Source organism: Palaemon carinicauda, chromosome 38, assembly GCF_036898095.1.
Source record: "Palaemon carinicauda isolate YSFRI2023 chromosome 38, ASM3689809v2, whole genome shotgun sequence".
Taxonomy (NCBI): domain Eukaryota; kingdom Metazoa; phylum Arthropoda; class Malacostraca; order Decapoda; family Palaemonidae; genus Palaemon; species Palaemon carinicauda.
Window position 1 is genome coordinate 5,182,915 of NC_090762.1, and position 20,277 is coordinate 5,203,191.

The 20,277-nt window shown below is 37.9% G+C and overlaps 1 protein-coding gene across 1 annotated transcript in view; it reads right to left on the reverse strand.

Moving 5' to 3' along the window:
* The window catches only part of LOC137630042 (divergent protein kinase domain 2A-like), a 48,505-nt gene that overhangs the window by 2,542 nt on the left and 25,686 nt on the right, over positions 1-20,277 (reverse strand). Inside the window, exon 5 of the mRNA XM_068361534.1 lies at positions 16,338-16,450. Coding sequence (XP_068217635.1) covers positions 16,338-16,450 — 113 coding nt within the window. The remainder of the gene's footprint in view (positions 1-16,337; positions 16,451-20,277) is intronic.

The following is a 20,277-nucleotide window of genomic DNA, read 5'->3' on the forward strand; positions in this document are numbered from 1 at the left end:
TTTATGGGTATAAATGTGGTCATCGCATATTTTCGCTCTACGGCTAAAATTATAGAAGATATATGAGTTTTTATTGAAAAAGGGCCTTATTTTTGGGGTCCGAAACGAGTAAGGGCCGGGGTCAGAGATTAATGCCCCAATATTTTCGGGTGTCAGATTTTGTGTTAGACTACAGCATAGAGTCGTTTTATGGGTATAAATGTGGTCATCGCATATTTTCGCTCTACGGCTAAAATTATAGAAGATATATGAGTTTTTATTGAAAAAGGGCCTTATTTTTGGGGTCCGAAACGAGTAAGGGCCGGGGTCAGAGATAATGCCCCAATATTTTCGGTGTCAGATTTTGTGTTAGACTACAGCATAGAGTCGTTTTATGGGTATAAATGTGGTCATCGCATATTTTCGCTCTACGGCTAAAATTATAGAAGATATATGAGTTTTTATTGAAAAAGGGCCTTATTTTTGGGGTCCGAAACGAGTAAGGGCCGGGGTCAGAGATAATGCCCCAATATTTTCGGTGTCAGATTTTGTGTTAGACTACAGCATAGAGTCGTTTTATGGGTATAAATGTGGTCATCGCATATTTTCGCTCTACGGCTAAAATTATAGAAGATATATGAGTTTTTATTGAAAAAGGGCCTTATTTTTGGGGTCCGAAACGAGTAAGGGCCGGGGTCAGAGATAATGCCCCAATATTTTCGGTGTCAGATTTTGTGTTAGACTACAGCATAGAGTCGTTTTATGGGTATAAATGTGGTCATCGCATATTTTCGCTCTACGGCTAAAATTATAGAAGATATATGAGTTTTTATTGAAAAAGGGCCTTATTTTTGGGGTCCGAAACGAGTAAGGGCCGGGGTCAGAGATAATGCCCCAATATTTTCGGTGTCAGATTTTGTGTTAGACTACAGCATAGAGTCGTTTTATGGGTATAAATGTGGTCATCGCATATTTTCGCTCTACGGCTAAAATTATAGAAGATATATGAGTTTTTATTGAAAAAGGGCCTTATTTTTGGGGTCCGAAACGAGTAAGGGCCGGGGTCAGAGATAATGCCCCAATATTTTCGGTGTCAGATTTTGTGTTAGACTACAGCATAGAGTCGTTTTATGGGTATAAATGTGGTCATCGCATATTTTCGCTCTACGGCTAAAATTATAGAAGATATATGAGTTTTTATTGAAAAAGGGCCTTATTTTTGGGGTCCGAAACGAGTAAGGGCCGGGGTCAGAGATAATGCCCCAATATTTTCGGTGTCAGATTTTGTGTTAGACTACAGCATAGAGTCGTTTTATGGGTATAAATGTGGTCATCGCATATTTTCGCTCTACGGCTAAAATTATAGAAGATATATGAGTTTTTATTGAAAAAGGGCCTTATTTTTGGGGTCCGAAACGAGTAAGGGCCGGGGTCAGAGATAATGCCCCAATATTTTCGGTGTCAGATTTTGTGTTAGACTACAGCATAGAGTCGTTTTATGGGTATAAATGTGGTCATCGCATATTTTCGCTCTACGGCTAAAATTATAGAAGATATATGAGTTTTTATTGAAAAAGGGCCTTATTTTTGGGGTCCGAAACGAGTAAGGGCCGGGGTCAGAGATAATGCCCCAATATTTTCGGTGTCAGATTTTGTGTTAGACTACAGCATAGAGTCGTGTTTTATGGGTATAAATGTGGTCATCGCATATTTTCGCTCTACGGCTAAAATTATAGAAGATATATGAGTTTTTTATTGAAAAAGGGCCTTATTTTTGGGGTCCGAAACGAGTAAGGGCCGGGGTCAGAGATAATGCCCCAATATTTTCGGTGTCAGATTTTGTGTTAGACTACAGCATAGAGTCGTTTTATGGGTATAAATGTGGTCATCGCATATTTTCGCTCTACGGCTAAAATTATAGAAGATATATGAGTTTTTATTGAAAAAGGGCCTTATTTTTGGGGTCCGAAACGAGTAAGGGCCGGGGTCAGAGATAATGCCCCAATATTTTCGGTGTCAGATTTTGTGTTAGACTACAGCATAGAGTCGTTTTATGGGTATAAATGTGGTCATCGCATATTTTCGCTCTACGGCTAAAATTATAGAAGATATATGAGTTTTTATTGAAAAAGGGCCTTATTTTTGGGGTCCGAAACGAGTAAGGGCCGGGGTCAGAGATAATGCCCCAATATTTTCGGTGTCAGATTTTGTGTTAGACTACAGCATAGAGTCGTTTTATGGGTATAAATGTGGTCATCGCATATTTTCGCTCTACGGCTAAAATTATAGAAGATATATGAGTTTTTATTGAAAAAGGGCCTTATTTTTGGGGTCCGAAACGAGTAAGGGCCGGGGTCAGAGATAATGCCCCAATATTTTCGGTGTCAGATTTTGTGTTAGACTACAGCATAGAGTCGTTTTATGGGTATAAATGTGGTCATCGCATATTTTCGCTCTAAACGGCTAAAATTATAGAAGATATATGAGTTTTTATTGAAAAAGGGCCTTATTTTTGGGGTCCGAAACGAGTAAGGGCCGGGGTCAGAGATAATGCCCCAATATTTTCGGTGTCAGATTTTGTGTTAGACTACAGCATAGAGTCGTTTTATGGGTATAAATGTGGTCATCGCATATTTTCGCTCTACGGCTAAAATTATAGAAGATATATGAGTTTTTATTGAAAAAGGGCCTTATTTTTGGGGTCCGAAACGAGTAAGGGCCGGGGGTCAGAGATAATGCCCCAATATTTTCGGTGTCAGATTTTGTGTTAGACTACAGCATAGAGTCGTTTTATGGGTATAAATGTGGTCATCGCATATTTTCGCTCTACGGCTAAAATTATAGAAGATATATGAGTTTTTATTGAAAAAGGGCCTTATTTTTGGGGTCCGAAACGAGTAAGGGCCGGGGTCAGAGATAATGCCCCAATATTTTCGGTGTCAGATTTTGTGTTAGACTACAGCATAGAGTCGTTTTATGGGTATAAATGTGGTCATCGCATATTTTCGCTCTACGGCTAAAATTATAGAAGATATATGAGTTTTTATTGAAAAAGGGCCTTATTTTTGGGGGTCCGAAACGAGTAAGGGCCGGGGTCAGAGATAATGCCCCAATATTTTCGGTGTCAGAATTTGTGTTAGACTACAGCATAGAGTCGTTTTATGGGTATAAATGTGGTCATCGCATATTTTCGCTCTACGGCTAAAATTATAGAAGATATATGAGTTTTTATTGAAAAAGGGCCTTATTTTTGGGGTCCGAAACGAGTAAGGGCCGGGGTCAGAGATAATGCCCCAATATTTTCGGTGTCAGATTTTGTGTTAAGACTACAGCATAGAGTCGTTTTATGGGTATAAATGTGGTCATCGCATATTTTCGCTCTACGGCTAAAATTATAGAAGATATATGAGTTTTTATTGAAAAAGGGCCTTATTTTTGGGGTCCGAAACGAGTAAGGGCCGGGGTCAGAGATAATGCCCCAATATTTTCGGTGTCAGATTTTGTGTTAGACTACAGCATAGAGTCGTTTTATGGGTATAAATGTGGTCATCGCATATTTTCGCTCTACGGCTAAAATTATAGAAGATATATGAGTTTTTATTGAAAAAGGGCCTTATTTTTGGGGTCCGAAACGAGTAAGGGCCGGGGTCAGAGATAATGCCCCAATATTTTCGGTGTCAGATTTTGTGTTAGACTACAGCATAGAGTCGTTTTATGGGTATAAATGTGGTCATCGCATATTTTCGCTCTACGGCTAAAATTATAGAAGATATATGAGTTTTTATTGAAAAAGGGCCTTATTTTTGGGGTCCGAAACGAGTAAGGGCCGGGGTCAGAGATAATGCCCCAATATTTTCGGTGTCAGATTTTGTGTTAGACTACAGCATAGAGTCGTTTTATGGGTATAAATGTGGTCATCGCATATTTTCGCTCTACGGCTAAAATTATAGAAGATATATGAGTTTTTATTGAAAAAGGGCCTTATTTTTGGGGTCCGAAACGAGTAAGGGCCGGGGTCAGAGATAATGCCCCAATATTTTCGGTGTCAGATTTTGTGTTAGACTACAGTATAGAGTCGTTTTATGGGTATAAATGTGGTCATCGCATATTTTCGCTCTACGGCTAAAATTATAGAAGATATATGAGTTTTTATTGAAAAAGGGCCTTATTTTTGGGGTCCGAAACGAGTAAGGGCCGGGGTCAGAGATAATGCCCCAATATTTTCGGTGTCAGATTTTGTGTTAGACTACAGCATAGAGTCGTTTTATGGGTATAAATGTGGTCATCGCATATTTTCGCTCTACGGCTAAAATTATAGAAGATATATGAGTTTTTATTGAAAAAGGGCCTTATTTTTGGGGTCCGAAACGAGTAAGGGCCGGGGTCAGAGATAATGCCCCAATATTTTCGGTGTCAGATTTTGTGTTAGACTACAGCATAGAGTCGTTTTATGGGTATAAATGTGGTCATCGCATATTTTCGCTCTACGGCTAAAATTTTAGAAGATATATGAGTTTTTATTGAAAAAGGGCCTTATTTTTGGGGTCCGAAACGAGTAAGGGCTGGGGTCAGAGATAATGCCCCAATATTTTCGGTGTCAGATTTTGTGTTAGACTACAGCATAGAGTCGTTTTATGGGTATAAATGTGGTCATCGCATATTTTCGCTCTACGGCTAAAATTATAGAAGATATATGAGTTTTTATTGAAAAAGGGCCTTATTTTTGGGGTCCGAAACGAGTAAGGGCCGGGGTCAGAGATAATGCCCCAATATTTTCGGTGTCAGATTTTGTGTTAGACTACAGCATAGAGTCGTTTTATGGGTATAAATGTGGTCATCGCATATTTTCGCTCTACGGCTAAAATTATAGAAGATATATGAGTTTTTATTGAAAAAGGGCCTTATTTTTGGGGTCCGAAACGAGTAAGGGCCGGGGTCAGAGATAATGCCCCAATATTTTCGGTGTCAGATTTTGTGTTAGACTACAGCATAGAGTCGTTTTATGGGTATAAATGTGGTCATCGCATATTTTCGCTCTACGGCTAAAATTATAGAAGATATATGAGTTTTTATTGAAAAAGGGCCTTATTTTTGGGGTCCGAAACGAGTAAGGGCCGGGGTCAGAGATAATGCCCCAATATTTTCGGTGTCAGATTTTGTGTTAGACTACAGCATAGAGTCGTTTTATGGGTATAAATGTGGTCATCGCATATTTTCGCTCTACGGCTAAAATTATAGAAGATATATGAGTTTTTATTGAAAAAGGGCCTTATTTTTGGGGTCCGAAACGAGTAAGGGCCGGGGTCAGAGATAATGCCCCAATATTTTCGGTGTCAGATTTTGTGTTAGACTACAGCATAGAGTCGTTTTATGGGTATAAATGTGGTCATCGCATATTTTCGCTCTACGGCTAAAATTATAGAAGATATATGAGTTTTTATTGAAAAAGGGCCTTATTTTTGGGGTCCGAAACGAGTAAGGGCCGGGGTCAGAGATAATGCCCCAATATTTTCGGTGTCAGATTTTGTGTTAGACTACAGCATAGAGTCGTTTTATGGGTATAAATGTGGTCATCGCATATTTTCGCTCTACGGCTAAAATTATAGAAGATATATGAGTTTTTATTGAAAAAGGGCCTTATTTTTGGGGTCCGAAACGAGTAAGGGCCGGGGTCAGAGATAATGCCCCAATATTTTCGGTGTCAGATTTTGTGTTAGACTACAGCATAGAGTCGTTTTATGGGTATAAATGTGGTCATCGCATATTTTCGCTCTACGGCTAAAATTATAGAAGATATATGAGTTTTTATTGAAAAAGGGCCTTATTTTTGGGGTCCGAAACGAGTAAGGGCCGGGGTCAGAGATAATGCCCCAATATTTTCGGTGTCAGATTTTGTGTTAGACTACAGCATAGAGTCGTTTTATGGGTATAAATGTGGTCATCGCATATTTTCGCTCTACGGCTAAAATTATAGAAGATATATGAGTTTTTATTGAAAAAGGGCCTTATTTTTGGGGTCCGAAACGAGTAAGGGCCGGGGTCAGAGATAATGCCCCAATATTTTCGGTGTCAGATTTTGTGTTAGACTACAGCATAGAGTCGTTTTATGGGTATAAATGTGGTCATCGCATATTTTCGCTCTACGGCTAAAATTATAGAAGATATATGAGTTTTTATTGAAAAAGGGCCTTATTTTTGGGGTCCGAAACGAGTAAGGGCCGGGGTCAGAGATAATGCCCCAATATTTTCGGTGTCAGATTTTGTGTTAGACTACAGCATAGAGTCGTTTTATGGGTATAAATGTGGTCATCGCATATTTTCGCTCTACGGCTAAAATTATAGAAGATATGAGTTTTTATTGAAAAAGGGCCTTATTTTTGGGGTCCGAAACGAGTAAGGGCCGGGGTCAGAGATAATGCCCCAATATTTTCGGTGTCAGATTTTGTGTTAGACTACAGCATAGAGTCGTTTTATGGGTATAAATGTGGTCATCGCATATTTTCGCTCTACGGCTAAAATTATAGAAGATATATGAGTTTTTATTGAAAAAGGGCCTTATTTTTGGGGTCCGAAACGAGTAAGGGCCGGGGTCAGAGATAATGCCCCAATATTTTCGGTGTCAGATTTTGTGTTAAGACTACAGCATAGAGTCGTTTTATGGGTATAAATGTGGTCATCGCATATTTTCGCTCTACGGCTAAAATTATAGAAGATATATGAGTTTTTATTGAAAAAGGGCCTTATTTTTGGGGTCCGAAACGAGTAAGGGCCGGGGTCAGAGATAATGCCCCAATATTTTCGGTGTCAGATTTTGTGTTAGACTACAGCATAGAGTCGTTTTATGGGTATAAATGTGGTCATCGCATATTTTCGCTCTACGGCTAAAATTATAGAAGATATATGAGTTTTTATTGAAAAAGGGCCTTATTTTTGGGGTCCGAAACGAGTAAGGGCCGGGGTCAGAGATAATGCCCCAATATTTTCGGTGTCAGATTTTGTGTTAGACTACAGCATAGAGTCGTTTTATGGGTATAAATGTGGTCATCGCATATTTTCGCTCTACGGCTAAAATTATAGAAGATATATGAGTTTTTATTGAAAAAGGGCCTTATTTTTGGGGTCCGAAACGAGTAAGGGCCGGGGTCAGAGATAATGCCCCAATATTTTCGGTGTCAGATTTTGTGTTAGACTACAGCATAGAGTCGTTTTATGGGTATAAATGTGGTCATCGCATATTTTCGCTCTACGGCTAAAATTATAGAAGATATATGAGTTTTTATTGAAAAAGGGCCTTATTTTTGGGGTCCGAAACGAGTAAGGGCCGGGGTCAGAGATAATGCCCCAATATTTTCGGTGTCAGATTTTGTGTTAGACTACAGCATAGAGTCGTTTTATGGGTATAAATGTGGTCATCGCATATTTTCGCTCTACGGCTAAAATTATAGAAGATATATGAGTTTTTATTGAAAAAGGGCCTTATTTTTGGGGTCCGAAACGAGTAAGGGCCGGGGTCAGAGATAATGCCCCAATATTTTCGGTGTCAGATTTTGTGTTAGACTACAGCATAGAGTCGTTTTATGGGTATAAATGTGGTCATCGCATATTTTCGCTCTACGGCTAAAATTATAGAAGATATATGAGTTTTTATTGAAAAAGGGCCTTATTTTTGGGGTCCGAAACGAGTAAGGGCCGGGGTCAGAGATAATGCCCCAATATTTTCGGTGTCAGATTTTGTGTTAGACTACAGCATAGAGTCGTTTTATGGGTATAAATGTGGTCATCGCATATTTTCGCTCTACGGCTAAAATTATAGAAGATATATGAGTTTTTATTGAAAAAGGGCCTTATTTTTGGGGTCCGAAACGAGTAAGGGCCGGGGTCAGAGATAATGCCCCAATATTTTCGGTGTCAGATTTTGTGTTAGACTACAGCATAGAGTCGTTTTATGGGTATAAATGTGGTCATCGCATATTTTCGCTCTACGGCTAAAATTTTAGAAGATATATGAGTTTTTATTGAAAAAGGGCCTTATTTTTGGGGTCCGAAACGAGTAAGGGCTGGGGTCAGAGATAATGCCCCAATATTTTCGGTGTCAGATTTTGTGTTAGACTACAGCATAGAGTCGTTTTATGGGTATAAATGTGGTCATCGCATATTTTCGTTCTACGGCTAAAATTATAGAAGATATATGAGTTTTTATTGAAAAAGGGCCTTATTTTTGGGGTCCGAAACGAGTAAGGGCCGGGGTCAGAGATAATGCCCCAATATTTTCGGTGTCAGATTTTGTGTTAGACTACAGCATAGAGTCGTTTTATGGGTATAAATGTGGTCATCGCATATTTTCGCTCTACGGCTAAAATTATAGAAGATATATGAGTTTTTATTGAAAAAGGGCCTTATTTTTGGGGTCCGAAACGAGTAAGGGCCGGGGTCAGAGATAATGCCCCAATATTTTCGGTGTCAGATTTAGTGTTAGACTACAGCATAGAGTCGTTTTATGGGTATAAATGTGGTCATCGCATATTTTCGCTCTACGGCTAAAATTATAGAAGATATATGAGTTTTTATTGAAAAAGGGCCTTATTTTTCGGGTCCGAAACGAGTAAGGGCCGGGGTCAGAGATAATGCCCCAATATTTTCGGTGTCAGATTTTGTGTTAGACTACAGCATAGAGTCGTTTTATGGGTATAAATGTGGTCATCGCATATTTTCGCTCTACGGCTAAAATTATAGAAGATATATGAGTTTTTATTGAAAAAGGGCCTTATTTTTGGGGTCCGAAACGAGTAAGGGCCGGGGTCAGAGATAATGCCCCAATATTTTCGGTGTCAGATTTTGTGTTAGACTACAGCATAGAGTCGTTTTATGGGTATAAATGTGGTCATCGCATATTTTCGCTCTACGGCTAAAATTATAGAAGATATATGAGTTTTTATTGAAAAAGGGCCTTATTTTTGGGGTCCGAAACGAGTAAGGGCCGGGGTCAGAGATAATGCCCCAATATTTTCGGTGTCAGATTTTGTGTTAGACTACAGCATAGAGTCGTTTTATGGGTATAAATGTGGTCATCGCATATTTTCGCTCTACGGCTAAAATTATAGAAGATATATGAGTTTTTATTGAAAAAGGGCCTTATTTTTGGGGTCCGAAACGAGTAAGGGCCGGGGTCAGAGATAATGCCCCAATATTTTCGGTGTCAGATTTTGTGTTAGACTACAGCATAGAGTCGTTTTATGGGTATAAATGTGGTCATCGCATATTTTCGCTCTACGGCTAAAATTATAGAAGATATATGAGTTTTTATTGAAAAAGGGCCTTATTTTTGGGGTCCGAAACGAGTAAGGGCCGGGGTCAGAGATAATGCCCCAATATTTTTGGTGTCAGATTTTGTGTTAGACTACAGCATAGAGTCGTTTTATGGGTATAAATGTGGTCATCGCATATTTTCGCTCTACGGCTAAAATTATAGAAGATATATGAGTTTTTATTGAAAAAGGGCCTTATTTTTGGGGTCCGAAACGAGTAAGGGCCGGGGTCAGAGATAATGCCCCAATATTTTCGGTGTCAGATTTTGTGTTAGACTACAGCATAGAGTCGTTTTATGGGTATAAATGTGGTCATCGCATATTTTCGCTCTACGGCTAAAATTATAGAAGATATATGAGTTTTTATTGAAAAAGGGCCTTATTTTTGGGCTCCGAAACGAGTAAGGGCCGGGGTCAGAGATAATGCCCCAATATTTTCGGTGTCAGATTTTGTGTTAGACTACAGCATAGAGTCGTTTTATGGGTATAAATGTGGTCATCGCATATTTTCGCTCTACGGCTAAAATTATAGAAGATATATGAGTTTTTATTGAAAAAGGGCCTTATTTTTGGGGTCCGAAACGAGTAAGGGCCGGGGTCAGAGATAATGCCCCAATATTTTCGGTGTCAGATTTTGTGTTAGACTACAGCATAGAGTCGTTTTATGGGTATAAATGTGGTCATCGCATATTTTCGCTCTACGGATAAAATTATAGAAGATATATGAGTTTTTATTGAAAAAGGGCCTTATTTTTGGAGTCCGAAACGAGTAAGGGCCGGGGTCAGAGATAATGCCCCAATATTTTCGGTGTCAGATTTTGTGTTAGACTACAGCATAGAGTCGTTTTATGGGTATAAATGTGGTCATCGCATATTTTCGCTCTACGGCTAAAATTATAGAAGATATATGAGTTTTTATTGAAAAAGGGCCTTATTTTTGGGGTCCGAAACGAGTAAGGGCCGGGGTCAGAGATAATGCCCCAATATTTTCGGTGTCAGATTTTGTGTTAGACTACAGCATAGAGTCGTTTTATGGGTATAAATGTGGTCATCGCATATTTTCGCTCTACGGCTAAAATTATAGAAGATATATGAGTTTTTATTGAAAAAGGGCCTTATTTTTGGGGTCCGAAACGAGTAAGGGCCGGGGTCAGAGATAATGCCCCAATATTTTCGGTGTCAGATTTTGTGTTAGACTACAGCATAGAGTCGTTTTATGGGTATAAATGTGGTCATCGCATATTTTCGCTCTACGGCTAAAATTATAGAAGATATATGAGTTTTTATTGAAAAAGGGCCTTATTTTTGGGGTCCGAAACGAGTAAGGGCCGGGGTCAGAGATAATGCCCCAATATTTTCGGTGTCAGATTTTGTGTTAGACTACAGCATAGAGTCGTTTTATGGGTATAAATGTGGTCATCGCATATTTTCGCTCTACGGCTAAAATTATAGAAGATATATGAGTTTTTATTGAAAAAGGGCCTTATTTTTGGGGTCCGAAACGAGTAAGGGCCGGGGTCAGAGATAATGCCCCAATATTTTCGGTGTCAGATTTTGTGTTAGACTACAGCATAGAGTCGTTTTATGGGTATAAATGTGGTCATCGCATATTTTCGCTCTACGGCTAAAATTATAGAAGATATATGAGTTTTTATTGAAAAAGGGCCTTATTTTTGGGGTCCGAAACGAGTAAGGGCCGGGGTCAGAGATAATGCCCCAATATTTTCGGTGTCAGATTTTGTGTTAGACTACAGCATAGAGTCGTTTTATGGGTATAAATGTGGTCATCGCATATTTTCGCTCTACGGCTAAAATTATAGAAGATATATGAGTTTTTATTGAAAAAGGGCCTTATTTTTGGGGTCCGAAACGAGTAAGGGCCGGGGTCAGAGATAATGCCCCAATATTTTCGGTGTCAGATTTTGTGTTAAGACTACAGCATAGAGTCGTTTTATGGGTATAAATGTGGTCATCGCATATTTTCGCTCTACGGCTAAAATTATAGAAGATATATGAGTTTTTATTGAAAAAGGGCCTTATTTTTGGGGTCCGAAACGAGTAAGGGCCGGGGTCAGAGATAATGCCCCAATATTTTCGGTGTCAGATTTTGTGTTAGACTACAGCATAGAGTCGTTTTATGGGTATAAATGTGGTCATCGCATATTTTCGCTCTACGGCTAAAATTATAGAAGATATATGAGTTTTTATTGAAAAAGGGCCTTATTTTTGGGGTCCGAAACGAGTAAGGGCCGGGGTCAGAGATAATGCCCCAATATTTTCGGTGTCAGATTTTGTGTTAGACTACAGCATAGAGTCGTTTTATGGGTATAAATGTGGTCATCGCATATTTTCGCTCTACGGCTAAAATTATAGAAGATATATGAGTTTTTATTGAAAAAGGGCCTTATTTTTGGGGTCCGAAACGAGTAAGGGCCGGGGTCAGAGATAATGCCCCAATATTTTCGGTGTCAGATTTTGTGTTAGACTACAGCATAGAGTCGTTTTATGGGTATAAATGTGGTCATCGCATATTTTCGCTCTACGGCTAAAATTATAGAAGATATATGAGTTTTTATTGAAAAAGGGCCTTATTTTTGGGGTCCGAAACGAGTAAGGGCCGGGGTCAGAGATAATGCCCCAATATTTTCGGTGTCAGATTTTGTGTTAGACTACAGCATAGAGTCGTTTTATGGGTATAAATGTGGTCATCGCATATTTTCGCTCTACGGCTAAAATTATAGAAGATATATGAGTTTTTATTGAAAAAGGGCCTTATTTTTGGGGTCCGAAACGAGTAAGGGCCGGGGTCAGAGATAATGCCCCAATATTTTCGGTGTCAGATTTTGTGTTAGACTACAGCATAGAGTCGTTTTATGGGTATAAATGTGGTCATCGCATATTTTCGCTCTACGGCTAAAATTATAGAAGATATATGAGTTTTTATTGAAAAAGGGCCTTATTTTTGGGGTCCGAAACGAGTAAGGGCCGGGGTCAGAGATAATGCCCCAATATTTTCGGTGTCAGATTTTGTGTTAGACTACAGCATAGAGTCGTTTTATGGGTATAAATGTGGTCATCGCATATTTTCGCTCTACGGCTAAAATTTTAGAAGATATATGAGTTTTTATTGAAAAAGGGCCTTATTTTTGGGGTCCGAAACGAGTAAGGGCTGGGGTCAGAGATAATGCCCCAATATTTTCGGTGTCAGATTTTGTGTTAGACTACAGCATAGAGTCGTTTTATGGGTATAAATGTGGTCATCGCATATTTTCGTTCTACGGCTAAAATTATAGAAGATATATGAGTTTTTATTGAAAAAGGGCCTTATTTTTGGGGTCCGAAACGAGTAAGGGCCGGGGTCAGAGATAATGCCCCAATATTTTCGGTGTCAGATTTTGTGTTAGACTACAGCATAGAGTCGTTTTATGGGTATAAATGTGGTCATCGCATATTTTCGCTCTACGGCTAAAATTATAGAAGATATATGAGTTTTTATTGAAAAAGGGCCTTATTTTTGGGGTCCGAAACGAGTAAGGGCCGGGGTCAGAGATAATGCCCCAATATTTTCGGTGTCAGATTTAGTGTTAGACTACAGCATAGAGTCGTTTTATGGGTATAAATGTGGTCATCGCATATTTTCGCTCTACGGCTAAAATTATAGAAGATATATGAGTTTTTATTGAAAAAGGGCCTTATTTTTCGGGTCCGAAACGAGTAAGGGCCGGGGTCAGAGATAATGCCCCAATATTTTCGGTGTCAGATTTTGTGTTAGACTACAGCATAGAGTCGTTTTATGGGTATAAATGTGGTCATCGCATATTTTCGCTCTACGGCTAAAATTATAGAAGATATATGAGTTTTTATTGAAAAAGGGCCTTATTTTTGGGGTCCGAAACGAGTAAGGGCCGGGGTCAGAGATAATGCCCCAATATTTTCGGTGTCAGATTTTGTGTTAGACTACAGCATAGAGTCGTTTTATGGGTATAAATGTGGTCATCGCATATTTTCGCTCTACGGCTAAAATTATAGAAGATATATGAGTTTTTATTGAAAAAGGGCCTTATTTTTGGGGTCCGAAACGAGTAAGGGCCGGGGTCAGAGATAATGCCCCAATATTTTCGGTGTCAGATTTTGTGTTAGACTACAGCATAGAGTCGTTTTATGGGTATAAATGTGGTCATCGCATATTTTCGCTCTACGGCTAAAATTATAGAAGATATATGAGTTTTTATTGAAAAAGGGCCTTATTTTTGGGGTCCGAAACGAGTAAGGGCCGGGGTCAGAGATAATGCCCCAATATTTTCGGTGTCAGATTTTGTGTTAGACTACAGCATAGAGTCGTTTTATGGGTATAAATGTGGTCATCGCATATTTTCGCTCTACGGCTAAAATTATAGAAGATATATGAGTTTTTATTGAAAAAGGGCCTTATTTTTGGGGTCTGAAACGAGTAAGGGCCGGGGTCAGAGATAATGCCCCAATATTTTCGGTGTCAGATTTTGTGTTAGACTACAGCATAGAGTCGTTTTATGGGTATAAATGTGGTCATCGCATATTTTCGCTCTACGGCTAAAATTATAGAAGATATATGAGTTTTTATTGAAAAAGGGCCTTATTTTTGGGGTCCGAAACGAGTAAGGGCCGGGGTCAGAGATAATGCCCCAATATTTTCGGTGTCAGATTTTGTGTTAGACTACAGCATAGAGTCGTTTTATGGGTATAAATGTGGTCATCGCATATTTTCGCTCTACGGCTAAAATTATAGAAGATATATGAGTTTTTATTGAAAAAGGGCCTTATTTTTCGGGTCCGAAACGAGTAAGGGCCGGGGTCAGAGATAATGCCCCAATATTTTCGGTGTCAGATTTTGTGTTAGACTACAGCATAGAGTCGTTTTATGGGTATAAATGTGGTCATCGCATATTTTCGCTCTACGGCTAAAATTATAGAAGATATATGAGTTTTTATTGAAAAAGGGCCTTATTTTTGGGCTCCGAAACGAGTAAGGGCCGGGGTCAGAGATAATGCCCCAATATTTTCGGTGTCAGATTTTGTGTTAGACTACAGCATAGAGTCGTTTTATGGGTATAAATGTGGTCATCGCATATTTTCGCTCTACGGCTAAAATTATAGAAGATATATGAGTTTTTATTGAAAAAGGGCCTTATTTTTGGGGTCCGAAACGAGTAAGGGCCGGGGTCAGAGATAATGCCCCAATATTTTCGGTGTCAGATTTTGTGTTAGACTACAGCATAGAGTCGTTTTATGGGTATAAATGTGGTCATCGCATATTTTCGCTCTACGGCTAAAATTATAGAAGATATATGAGTTTTTATTGAAAAAGGGCCTTATTTTTGGGGTCCGAAACGAGTAAGGGCCGGGGTCAGAGATAATGCCCCAATATTTTCGGTGTCAGATTTTGTGTTAGACTACAGCATAGAGTCGTTTTATGGGTATAAATGTGCTTCTCCCCTGGGCTTGGGAGCTTGCAAGAGGTCCCGGACTGGGAGGACGACAGGCACGAACAGACGCACCCTCAAGCGCAACACTAACACTTTTCACAACACTTCCACTCACTAGGTCACTACCCACTGCACTCTTACCCTTCAACTCCCTGACGTCTGCCATGAGTTGGTTACGGTCACTCGCCAATGACTCGACTCTCTCACCCAGAGCCTGGATGGCACGCATCATATCTGCCATCGAAGGTTGTTGAGTGCTAGAAGGGGGATCAGGAGCAACCACTACAGGGGAAGGAATAGGTTGTGGGGCATGGGGAGAGGAAAAATCAACTGAGCGAGATGAACTCCTCCTGACTCTATCTCTCTCTAGCCTACGTGAATATTTAAGGAATTCGAGAAAATCGAATTCCGAAAGCCCAACGCATTCCTCACACCGATCTTCCCATTGACAGGATTTACCCCGACAATTGGAACAAATGGTGTGCGGATCGATAGAGGCCTTCGGAAGACGCCTTGAACAGTCCCTAGCACTACACTTCCTGTATTTAGGGACTTGAGAAGGGTCAACCATCTTGAATTAGTCAAAGGGGAAATTCAAAATCTATCCAAGTCGTCAACAAATAATCCAAAATTCAATCAAAGAATGCAAGGAAGTATTGAAGATAACCTCTGCAAAGCGAAAGCTAATAACTAGAAATGAGTACTTCACCAAAACCTGTGAAAATCAATCCAGTAAGCAACAGCGTATTTAGTAGGTCTTGCCGGTGGCACGACAGAGAGAAAATTGGTTCTGTGTTTACATGGAGTACTTGAGTACCTGCTCGACAGATGGCGCTGTTGATGTACACCCCCACCTGTATAGCGATCGCTGGCGTATTTTGTCCTTAGGTTTTTCTGTCGGGCAGCAGAGCTGACAGCTTATATGATCACCGGCTAAGTTTAATATTGAAAAAGGTAAGTTATTTATTGATGTATCAGCAATTAATACTAATTGTATTACTTAACAATAAAACAGCTACAGTTAAAAATATGCGCAAGTTGAATAAAACGGTTTGGTTACGCATCATAGAAAATGTACCTCTCTATAGTAAGGGTAAATTTTATTTGGGATTAACGTAGAGTAGAGGTCTCCTTTTTGTTTTGTTTCATTTGTTGATGTCGGCTACCCCCCAAAATTGGGGGAAGTGCCTTGGTATATATGTATGTATGTACAGTAGTTTATTTTGTACATATACAGTATCATACTGTACGTATTGCATTATTTTCCATTTATTATTGCACTGTTCTAATAACTACTTCATTCACAGATATTAACATTAGGTTAGGTATATTGAATGATTCAAAATTTTTTTTGGCTGTATTTCATTGTGGTTATAGTTTTATTATAAAAAATTAATGTGGCATTTTTGTAGGGTTTGAAACAAACTAGGCGTTTTCCACATAAAACTGCCCTTACTATATGAAAAAATCATGAAATGAAAGTCACTCCGGAAGAAATTAATTTTGTTTCTAGAGGTATTACTGTAGTGTACTGTAATGGTTTCAAAGTAATCCTCTCTGGATACATAAGATACTATAAAAAAGCACTAACCTTACATACTGCAAAGTAATTGTGATCAGAATACTTGTGGCTACAAAGGTCTTCAAATGAGTAACTTAAACAATCCCTGCATCCGAAACCGTCATTGACGTGTTCACTGGTATCTAGAAATAGAGTGTATAATCCTGTTTATTAAACCTACTTTTACTTCACAAATATTTTGAGGGGTCACATAAATAATTCTTGTGCATATAAAACTTACAAAGTTACATATAAAATATTTTTTTACAGAACTTATGCTATAAACATAAAAATCACAAGTTTAGCAGTTTAATAACTATTGTCTGCTTTCAGAAGAATTGGATGTATAAAAAATAGTAGTGGTAATGTAAAAAAATAACAGAAAACCCATCTAAATAGGAGCAGTCATAGTAAAATTGTTCCAGGAATGTTTACAGTCATACTGTAAATATATTAACCACAAGACGGTGGAAAGAAATTTTGATGACTCAATACAGATTATTGCATTTTTGGCTAGGAGAGAGTCTATATTTCATGGTTCAAATAGTTTTCAATTACTCAACCCTTTTCTGACCTGGGTACCAATTTATTTACTTTTTCTTCAAGAACTACAAGGAAGGATATTTATTTCGGCATCCCATATACACTAACACCACCATCTTCTATGATTTCCTGGGGAAAAGGTTAATTTTTTCTATACAGTGTTCTCTGTAGCATTTGTCAATAAACATTTGCTGCATGTATATTCATCCTGTTTCTTTGTTTGATCATTTATATATTAAAATTAATTAAGGTATAATTATGCTGGAAGATGCATAAATTGTCAGAGATGATAACTAGATAACTAATACAGTATGCTAAATGGTAAAATTTGCCACAAAAATACACAGAAAAGAATATATTATGGTAGAGACTATGTCTTAATCATGTTTGTGCATTTGGTTCATGTAGTGCATCTGTTTCTGGATTTGAAGGAAGGGTTTCACTACTGCTTAGTAAATAAAGGTAAAATAAGATGATTATCCTGATGATCCCAAGTGAAAAGGACAATTACTGTTAAAACCCCATACTTGAATATTGAATATTCATCAATCTTTGTCATTCAAACATGAAAAGATAAGGAATTTTATTGCCTACAATCTGTAGCCTACATACACTTTGAAAAAACAAAAAACTTCCACATGAAAAATAGTCACTTTTAAGTGACTTCTATTATTATTATTATTATTATTATCATTATTATTATTATCAATAGCTAAGCTACAACCCTAGTTGGAAAAGCAAGATGCTATAAGCCCAAGGGCTCCAATAGGGAAAAATAGCCCAGTGAGGAAAGGAAATAAGGAAATGAATAAATGATGAGAATAAATTAACAATAAATCATTCTGAAAACAGTGACAACGTCAAAACAGATACTGTATGTCCTATATAAACTATTAACAACGTCAAAAACAGATATGTCATATATAAACTATAAAAAGACTCATGTCAGCCTGGTCAACATTAAAACATTTGCTCCAACTTTGAACTTTTAAAGTTCTACTATTTCAACTACCGATTAGGAAGATCATTCCACAACTTGGTAACAGCTGGAATAAAACTTCTAGAATATTGTGTAGTATTGAGCCTCATGATGGAGAAGGCCTGGCTATTAGAATTAACTGCCTGCTTAGTATTACGAACAGGATAGATTTGTCCAGGGAGATCTGAATGTAAAGGATGGTCCGAGTTATAATAAATCTTATAAAGTAATAAAATAAAAAAATGCTAAGAAAATTTAGTATACAACTTTCATAATATAAAATATTCTGTCAAATGTTTTTAAAGGAAAATATTGGTCAAGAAACAAAATAGTAGTGGGAGTTTGAAGTAAACTCAAAATAACAATGTTTTAATAGGGCTGAGTTGCACCCCTTAACATAAGCTTCTTCTCTGAAAGATGACATTCCAAACCACAAGTTACTGTTCCATAGTTTAACTTACAATTCCACTGTTTTTGCAATTATCATTAACTAACTGATATTTGGATTGGGGTCCCAGGATTAACTTAAAGCAAATAACTCTGACCAGTTATGATAACAACTTTTTTTCCTTACTATAATGTAACTTTTCAATAAAAGCTGGTTAAATTGTTATTTGAAACTAAATATATTTATGTTAAAAATTAAAATTAAAATATATATACTGTACTGTATACTGTATATAAACACACACAGATATATATATATATATATATATATATATATATATATATATATATATATATATATATATATATATCACTAATGACACCAGCACAATTTCAATGGTAGATGACATACAGTAATAGTACTTTACCCTCAATGAATAGGGATAGGATGGTATCGTTTGAAAACATGAGAATTTCTATTGATTAACATTATAAATAACTTGTATGAAGAAAAAAATTAAAAGGCCATTAACTTGCAAGACAAGTTCCAAAGTAAAAAGTGATAATAATAATCAAATAAATAAAAAAATACCCACAATAAACACAATAAAACAGTCTGTTTATACACAAGCTGCCATGAGTCACAGAAACTATTTAAATGATGCATTACATTCTAAATTAACTGGCATAACTTATGATAAATTAAAAACAAATAGTGGAATATCAAGCTAGTTCTGAAGAAGTGCACTCTGTTTTTGTATGCAAGCAATGAAGGTAGAAGGTTGAACAGGAAACTTTCAACCACTGGTCATAACAAGGACTCTTGGGAATTATGTAACAAACACATCCCGTATCTTATCTAAAAGAGGCAGTTATAATGTGAGGCTCATGACATCCAGTCACAAAAAAAAACAAACTTCAATAATGGAAAAGCATAAGACATCAATCATAAAACTATCTTCTTTGCAGATACAAAAAGTATTACAAACAAGATTTTCTGGTAGCACCCAATAGTACATTTTCAAACCCAGCCACTGAGGGGTGGCAAACCAGCCTCAACTTGGTGCCAGTCCCAAGCCCAGGTAAATGGGGTGGGTTGGCGGCAGGAAAGGCATCCGGCCATGAAAAATTTGCCAAAACGAATATGGACAGTGAATATTATCAGAATAAAATTAATGCTAGAAGGAGAAAGCTGGCCAGAAACATCAACCCCACATAGAAGTGGGAAAAGATACAGACAAAGAAGATCATCCAATAGAATTTTTTCAGTGTTGCAAAGTAAAAGAAAACTTGGAGTCTACTGTATATTCAGGGCCGTTTCTAGGCATAAGCGACACAGGTGGTCGCCTGGGGCGCCATTTGCTTGGGGGGCGCCATTTGCTTGGGGGGCGCCAAATTGCCATCCAAAATAATATACAAATAAACTAGAGAAGTATTATTTTTATGTGAATAATTCAAATAAATAAATACAAGTGTAAATGCGAAAATAAATGAATAATGGAAGTGTTAATACTTGATGCAACGGTGTTTAATGTTTCGGAAAAGTAGGCAACACTGGATAGGTAGATGTCGTCAGTATCAAGGAGCTTTAATAAAACTAAGACAGTTGCCTGCTCGCGACGCCACCTTAGTTAAGATCTAAGCATCATGTTTACTCCAATCTTTACTTCTTTTTTTAAAGTTTCTTGAGTTGCCAACGCAGCTGTCAAGCATTCAAGCTTTTATCAATCATGAAGAGGCAGTCCAGGCTGTCAGGTGCATCAAACAAGAAAATAAAAAAGGAGGAAGAGGAAAAACGAGCCCAAAGTAGAGGCAAGTGTGCAGCTGTGTTGTGTGTGTATAAGCCTAGCCTATAGTTTTTATAAGAAACAAAGTTCACTTTTTGTAGATATTTCTGAGTTGAAAATTCGAATGAAATCCAGGAGCTATATACCTTATAAACCAATGATCTATGGTAATGAATAGGACATCCATCACTTTTTCGCGGTCAAAACCGGAGGCGCTATTTTGCGTTGATTCCTGTCATAAATGAGGTAAAAATAATCCATAATTATGACATCA